Source organism: Habropoda laboriosa, unplaced genomic scaffold (assembly GCF_001263275.1).
Source record: "Habropoda laboriosa isolate 0110345459 unplaced genomic scaffold, ASM126327v1 scaffold816, whole genome shotgun sequence".
NCBI lineage: Eukaryota > Metazoa > Arthropoda > Insecta > Hymenoptera > Apidae > Habropoda > Habropoda laboriosa.
The window spans coordinates 810,443-818,938 of NW_017101002.1; the positions used below are offsets into that span (position 1 = coordinate 810,443).

General features: G+C 55.4%; 1 protein-coding gene across 1 annotated transcript in view; it reads right to left on the reverse strand.

Annotated features, from left to right (window-relative positions):
- LOC108577842 (probable serine/threonine-protein kinase yakA) overlaps nt 1-8,079 on the reverse strand; it is a 33,770-nt gene extending 25,691 nt beyond the window's left edge. Inside the window, exon 1 of the mRNA XM_017941053.1 lies at nt 5,969-8,079. Within this exon, the coding sequence (XP_017796542.1) occupies nt 5,969-6,168 (200 nt within the window). The 5' untranslated portion in view covers nt 6,169-8,079. The remainder of the gene's footprint in view (nt 1-5,968) is intronic.
- Between the last annotated feature and the right edge of the window lie 417 nt (nt 8,080-8,496).

Sequence of the window (8,496 nt, forward strand, 5' to 3'; positions counted from 1 at the left end):
CGCATAGCCGTCAGTAAACCATTTACCGTAGCCCGTGCCAAAAGTTCGCCAGTCACGCTTCGCGATTCGCGCGCGCTCTCCCTCTGCCTTTTCTTCTCAGTTTTCACGCCGCAAAACGAGAACCAAATTCCTCCGTTCGTCCGCCTTATCGATTAATCGATCGAGGCGTACGCACCTGTTATCAACGCGGCTGTCCTTGGGCGAGACGTTGACATTTCGCACGGGAAAAGAAGCGGGCGATGGAGGGATGACGGCGGTGGCTGGAAAGCATAGCTAGGATACCTGGGGCCATCGAGCAATCAGAGTTGCTCGGTGGTGTGCACGCACGCAGGCGTCGAGGACCGGTCCAAGATATTCATGGGCGACTTTCCGAAACTTGTCAACAACCACTCCGAAAATTCTTGGAGCGCGGGGGGTTGTGCGCGCGTGTTCCAAACTTTCCAGCTTCTCGCGGAATTCCGGAAAGTTTTGCCCCTTGTTGGTGCTGGCACGCACGGCGCCAGCCAAAACCCCCACTTGCGGAGTTACAAGCGGAGAAAGAGAGACAGCGGTCCGGAGATATTTGGGAAAGCTGTCTCGTTGCAGGGGAGCTGGTTCGGTCCCCGTAGTTGTCCCAGTCGTTGTTCGGCAGAGAAAAAAGAGTTGCCGCGGATAACGCTACACAGGTCGGTGTGAAACTTCACCGGGCTCGCGCGCGCTTAGAACGCGCGCTAGATTTACGAGAAAAGTTAGGCTACGGTATCGAGGACGCAACTTCCATCCGAGGCATCGCGATCACCGATTACGCGGCAACTAGCTAAATACGTAACCAGCCAATTCGGTTCCTTCTGCTGTAAAATAAACTCGATCGCATTCTTTCTCGTACCAGCCACGCTCGCAACCTCTATCCATATGCATGCGCGTATATACTTACACGCACCGTAACCCGTGCACGCACACCAGACGCACGCACCGCATATGCAAGCATTCATTTGCGCGTCGATGCACGTTTCCTCCGTATGCCTCCTCTCTATGCATACGCGTTCGCCGCGCCGCGCCGCGCCGCGCCGCGCCGTTATACGATAACCGCGAAGCGCCTTTCTACCTCTCTCTCTCTACTTCTCCCCCTGTCGAAGAAAGAAGCTTCGGGAAACCACCTGCATTCTCCGTGCCCGAGAAGCTCGAAATAGTAATTTGGGAAAAGTGCGTTTAATTATTCAGATCGTTACAACTATCTGACCGGTCGGAGCGGAGGCGGCGACGCTGCTCGAAAAAGCCGCGCCGACGTACCGCGATGCAATTAAAGTCGAACGTAAACTGATAGGGACGCTGTTACACGAAACTCCGAGGTAATGACTACGCGAGCCGTTGTAATTTATTACCGCGTCTGCTCGTTATTCTCTATTGTAACGTAATTCGGTAATACGGCCTAATTGCGGTCTTAATAAGACCGCGTCTCCGACTCGTACTCCTTTTCTCCTTTCTTTTCCTCGCTTGGTCGTTTACCGAAAGAAACCACGTCCTCCCTCGATCCGTACCGAAACCGGTTCATCGAGCAATTTATATCGCCGACGTTTCTTATTCCGTATCGTCGCGCGCAGCCAGATAAGGCGACCGTCTAAACAGAGGATAACTGGCGAACGGTACCCGAACGTACATACGCAGCGATTAAACGTCTTCGTTGTACCTTTTCGCAATTTGTTTCGCGTTCGATAAGCAGGATGACTCACTGAACGCTCGCTATCGCGTTCCTCCTCGCCCAATGCTATTCGACGCGTTTCTCGTTAACGCCGAAGGAAACGTCCCAAGGAGCCGTTCCAAACACTTTACCCTATTTCGCGATCGTTTCGATCGTCCAGACGAGATGCGAAAAGGCGCGCGCCATCCAAACGGCTCTTCCGCTCGGTTGCGGAGCGCAGGTGCGCGAGAGAACCTCGACGTTTCGTCCAAGGGCATTATTCGTCGCGTTAGAAAGTTCGAGAAGCTTACGGTCGGTAGAGACAGGTGAGTGGATACGTCGGTAGAGTACGGACGGACAGAGCTCTCGGTGTGTTTACGCTCCGAACGATTCTCGCCGCGCCGCGCCGCGCCGCGCGTTGCTTACATCGCATCGACTCTGCTGCTGTCGGGACGAAAAGGTCGAAAGAGCGAAAACCGTGGAGAAGCCGGAGAAGCCCGAAACGCGCCGAACGCTCACGAGAGAGCTACACGCGCGCCTATTCTCCGCTGCTTCGACGCCATCGAGCTGCACCTATGCGCGGATCATTATCGAAAAGGAGAGGAGAGGAGAGAAAAGGATAAAAAAGGATTCGTAGGCGAAGAAAACGCTGACGCGGATAAGGGAAACCCTTACGACCGCCTTTGGTGCGCCGGCTATTTACGAGCGGTCGCGGTCGCGGTCTCTATTCGGATGGAAGCCGCCGGCGTATCGCAAATCCGAAAATTCCCTTCGCAGATCAACTGCCCTTCGTCTCCGATTTCCCCTCGCGACTCTACCTGTCGCCTCGGCTGGCATCCGTTGTTTGCCCGGTGGTCACCGTAGTGTCCGCCATTTCGCGAAATTCCACTGGAAATTCGCAACGTCGCCGCCGCCACCGCCGTTCAAACGAGTTTCGAGCCGCAAAGACGTTAATGGGATTACGTAACGGGAGAAGCTACGACGTCGTATCGAGCGTTCGCAAAACCCACCGTTGTCTTTCGATCCGTTCTTCTTTCTTCGACCGTTCGAGCATGCGATCGTCGTTTCACTTTCCGTTCTCCACTCCGTGAAATTTCACGCTGTTACAGTTGCTCTTGGACGCGAAAGCGCGTAGAATCACCGCGTAGGATCATCTGAATGTTTCCCTCGTTACGCTCGTTCTCGCGTTGTCGAGACAGTAGTAGTAAGACGACAGATTTTCGAGGAGAGAATTCTTCTTTTTAACGAACCGACGACATTCCTCTTCACCTTGGCCGATAACGGCAAACTTGATCAATCTTGCATCGAATCGGGGGAAAAAGTTGTAATGCGGCAACGCTGGCTTCCGAGCGAGAACAGACCGGTACAGCCTGATAAAAATAAATTTGCGCCCGGAATAATCACGGAGCTCCCTAGAGATCCGTATGGACGGTGTCTTAGGTGCTGTTTCGCATAGCGAGCGCGCGCTCGTTCCCGCTTCGCAGATGCGTCCTCTCCTCTACTTCTTCCTTCTTTCCCGTTTCGCCGAGAGGAAGCCCGGAAGGAAGAGGTGACGGCGGTGTACGCGATATCGCTAATCGACAAAAACGCGGTGAGTTCACGGTCTTTCGCGAGGTTCTCGCAACGTGCGTGACGGTGGTGGTAGTAGTATCGCCATCTCGAGCGGAAAGTCTTTTTTCGTTGGATTTCGCAACGCGGTAGAAACGGGTCCTCTACTTTTGAAACGACGCGTATCACGAACGCGTTGCACGAACGCTGCTCGAAGAGGAGAGGAGAGGCGAGGCGGAGAACGGGAAAGACGCGTGTTACGAAACCATAGCCTGCGAGAGAGCCGAAGGAGGAGAAGAGGAGAGCAGAGCCCGTTCGACGAGCTCTCTTCGTGCGGCCGTTTGTGTTCTATCCTCCTCCTCCTCCGCCTCCTCCTCCCGCCGCTGCCGCCGCCACCTCTTCCTATCGCCCCCGCCTCCTCCGCCTCTGCCGTCTCCTCGTCGGTTGCCTCAACCCGACCCTCCGTCCCGTCTTTCGCACCCACCTTCCTACTTTTCCTTCTCTCGCCCTCTCTTTCCTTCATTCACTCTCTTCCTCTTTTGCCGTTAGTCTCCGTCTCCGTACCCGTCCTTCCTCCCTTCGGCACTCCGTTTCCACCTCGACGTTTGCTTCGGGCTAAAATAAAAACGCGAGGGGGATAACCGTACGAGACGACGAGGAGAGAGACGACGACGAAGCCGCAGCGAAGAAGAAGAAAAAAGAGCAGGGTGCGTAAAGTCGAAGAGAAAAAATGGAGACGGTGCGCAAAGGATCCGAGTAAAACGATCGCCACGAAGAAGAAAGAAGGCCGAGGGGAAAGGTAACGCGAACGAACACCAAGAGGAGGAGCAGGAGGAGCAGGAGGAGGAGGAGGAGAATAAGAAGGAGGAGGAGGAGGAGGAGGTGGAGGTGGAGGAGCAGGAGCAGCAGCAGCAGCGCGACGAGGAGGAAAGAATGGAAGGAGCGCGGCGCAAAAGCTACGCGGGAGAAAAAGGAGCAGCAAACAGCGCGAGGAAGCGGAGATGGAGTCTGGACGAGGTGTACGGGCCTAGAGTTTCGCGCATCACTCGGAATGCGATTTACGCGCGCGTCTCGTCTTTACCTTTTCTCCCCTTTTCTTTTTTCATTCTCGTCCACCACGCCGCGAAACAATCGAACGACACAGCTTCCTTCAAAAACGCACGTCGCGAATCGTGTCGCGAATCGCCAATACCCGTCACTTCCAACGAGACCGTTGCTCGTGCTAGAGAAGAAAACCTATCTCGAACGAAATCGGCTGAGATTTGAATTTCTCGCCGGGTCGCGATTATCGAAATCGCGTACTCTATCCAAGAATAATTGCCTTAACTACCTCTCTCGGCAACACCACCGCCGCTTCTCGATACCTAAATCTCTTACACGCCTTTCGAACACGCGCATCTTGCGCCGCTCGTTCGTTACGCATCGACGGAGAAAAGAGGAGGGCGGCGGTCCAGTTTTTCCACGAGAGATCTTAAACGCCGTTAAATTGCCGCGTCGAAGAATACGGCTTTATCGAAGACGATTCACAAATACCCGCATCTCGTAGGCCATTCATGTATTCCGAACTTATGGAATATATGAATAAGTTGCTCGAGAGCGACCGGCAGCGAGCTTCGTTCGGGAAGAAGCGGAGGAAGAGAGAGTCTCGATCGTATCGATAAGATCAATTTTTATCGAGGGAAAAGGATTTATCCGCGACACGTGACCGCGTTTGGTTTTTCCCGCGTTATCCACGCGAAAACACGTCCTTCGGCCACGTGGCTCCGTTTACCTTCGATTCGTCCCGTCCGAGAGGAATTTTACGCGCGGCGATCCACCCTCCCGGAGAAGCGTTCGCCAATCGGGGGCAGAAACGTCGCACCGCGTCGCGCCGCGAGAAAAGTTCCCGAGGAATTTTGCCGGGGAGAACAACCAGGCGAGAAATAGCGGATACACAGCGGTCGAAGCACAGAATGTAGCCTTGACCTATTGGCGGCCTCGAAACGCAGCGTCTGCTCCAAAGTTCTCGCGGTTTCGGTTCGGTTCTCTAGAGACCGCGTCAAACCTATTTATCGTCTCCGCCGCTGCTGCTGCCTGCTGCTCTCCAACCTGCTGGACTAGGCTGCCCTAGGTCGCGACGCGACGCGACGCGACGCGACGCGACGTTCCTTCATCTTGGCGCACATCGATCACCAGCGACGACGCGCCGCGGTGGAAACGTCAACCTCGGGATACGTCAAAGAAATTATACGGTTTAAGGAACGGGGGCACGACCGGACCTTGCGCAACGAATACAAATGCGTCCCTTGGAGGCGCGCGTGACGAAATTCGTGAAAAGCCCGTGGTGGTCGGTGACGAAGGGTGGATCCGGGAATTTCCAGGGGAGGGGAAAGAAAGAGACTCGTATCGACGACAAACGCGATAACGTTCTCCCGCAAAACAACCTACAGACCAAACATCCACGAGATTCGCGTCGCATCGCCGAGAGACGGAAAAAAAAGGGGAGAAGAAAGCAAGCTTGGATGGATCGTTGCGATTGTTTTGAAACGATCCGACGGCAGCAGTTGCCCACTTTTTCCACCGTCCAATTATCTTCTTCCTCTGGTCGTGGTCCGTGACGTGGTTACTTTCCAATCGTAAACAATCGTGGAAGAGTCGGTAAGGACAAGGAGAGAAACGGCCGGGAGCACGATCCGGCGATCGTCGGAACTCCGAGTACATACTCTCGTTTGCGTAACGCAGTACGCCACGTTAGAAAAGGGGCAAGCGAAAAAAGTTACTCACAGTTTGTAGTGATGCTGCATGTGGTGGGCCATATGCAGATCGGCAGGGTGTTGTTGCAACTGCTGCTGCTGTTGTTGATGCTGTTGATGTTGCTGCTGTTGTTGCTGGTGCATGGTTTGGTGATGGTGAGTCTGCGGGGGATCGAGGCTAGAGGCACCCAGCAGGGTGGCGCTCTCCCTAAACAGCGTTGCCACCTGCATCTCGGCCGATTATTCCCTCGCGTATATCCAGACGAGAACGATATCACGTTTCGAACTCTATCCGACGCGACGCGGGCGGTTCGGTTCCCGTCGGCGAGCGAGGCGCAAGTTTTGCGGAAAGATTTTCGAGCGGTCGATAGGCGAAATTGGAGGCAGAGGGAAAGTGACAGATCGGCAGCTCTCCCCGACGGCTTCGCGGAGGGAGCGCGAGAGCCGTCGGCAGGCTAACGCGAACCGGAGGAACGCGCTCGATCCCGCCGCTATCAGGTAACTACTCGCACCGACACTCACTGGCACACACTGTCACTGCGGAGTAATTGGCGAGAAATTGGTGGTACCGTGGGGCGACGACGGGACCGAAAGCCCGGGTGAAAGCCCGGTCGGTCGCCGGCGACGCTCGTTCCCTCTTCGTGTAACCTGTCGCGATCGAGGCAACTTATCCAACGGGAATTCAATCGAGTCCTCTCGTGCTACTCGTCCTCCGGTTACCGCTCGCGATTCTCCTTGTCACCGTCGTCATCCTTCCTCCGTATCTGTCTTCTTTCGCTGAGAGCCGGCTCGCTCGTTCGCTCGTTCGCTCGGGCCGTCGGACGTTCCTTCGTACGCAGCAGCGTTGCCGGAGAAGAGAACGCGAACCGATTCTACACGCGATTCTCCACGCGAGCAGAAACACCGTTCTCTGTGTTCGAGCGAGAGCGGCACACCACGGCTACACGTGACCAGCACCGCGACGGCGATCGCTCGCCGAGCCAAATATCCTCCTCCCGGCTGCAAACTTTCTTTTCCAAGTTTCTCCTGTTCCGTGACGCTCGGCTCTGCCTTCTTCCTTTCCGCTCTCGCCTCGTCCCCCTTTAGCTGGCCTTGGTCTTTACGCGTTGCCCTCCTCAAGACGTCCGGACCAAAGAAAAGCCGGCTCGACTCGGCTCTCGCGACGGATCCGTACCGTCCTCGATCATCTCCTTTCCTCCTTTCCTCCTTCCCTCTAACCCGCACACGGCAACTGTTTCGTCTCCGCGTTCGCGTTCACGTTCACGTTCGCCTTCGCGTTCGTTCGGTGCACCCACGCCCCGAACGACCAACACGCCACGACGTTTTCTCTTTTTTCCCTAGCTTTTCTCCCTCTCTCTCTCTCTCTCTCTCTCCCACTCTCTTACTGTTTCTCTATCCCGCGCCTCTCTCTCTCTCTCTCCCTCTCTCTTTCTCTGTTTGCCTGGACTAGCGTCGGCCGCGTTTGCTCCTTCCTTCCTTCGTTCGTTCGTTCGTTCGTTAGTTCGTTCGTTCGTTCGACCAGTCGGCCGGACGACTCGTCGCGTTATTCCGATAACGCGACGGCGTACCGCTCCTACTAAAACTCCGTACGGCTCGGCGATAAAACTTCACCACGAACGCGCCTTCTTCTATTCCCCGTCTCTTTCCTCGGCTCTGCGCTCGTCTTTATCCACCGTCCAACTCTCTTCGACGTTCCACCCTGCTCCCACTCTTTTCCTCCTTCTAACCGTATCCTATCGCGTACGTCTTGCTCCGTATACGTTTCGATGAGAAATCTGCCGTGGCGTAAACACGCGTGCACACACACCACTAAATCTGAAACCGCGGCAGCAAGAGTCGGCACCGCACTGGTTCGTCATGTCGCTGGCTCGGTCGCTCGAGCCGTCGGCTTCGTGCGTTTCCGACCTCCCTCGACTATACTCGGTTTCGCTCGGTTTCGGAGCCTTCCGTCGGCCGTGGCGGTGGCGGTGACGGCGGCAGCGGAATCAACGACGCTGCCACCGGCGACAACGACAACGACGGAGACGACGGCCACCACGACCAACAGTGTCGACGACGATGACCACGACCCGGCTACTCCCTTTTCTTCTTCTTCCGTTTCTCTCTTGAAATTTTCACCTTTGTCTCGCCGTTTCCGTATCCCTCCCTCCCAAGCCCGAGTCGCTTCACTCTACCAGCAGGTGTAATATACGCGTTCGCGTTCACCGAGACTAATCGATGCACGGCGATCGACGATAAATCGAGGCGATGCGCCACTTTGTCGATCGTTTCGCGCGTATCGATTTTCCTGGCTTTCGTAAGATTCGAGGAAATTTTCGAAAGGCCGGTGATTTCGCCAGACAAATTTGCGAGAAGGTTAGCCGGCGTTCATCCTGTCCTGGTTGGTTCTCGCGTCGGTACCGACGACGGCATTATGCAAATCGCGCGACAAGATCGTGATCGCCGGTATGTCGCAACGCAATCGCGCTCGAGCCTCAAGGAGAAACTTTGTACGCGATATTCCTTCCTCGTTGCGAACCGTTGGAAACTGCCGCGAACCATCGAACGACCAACCGATCC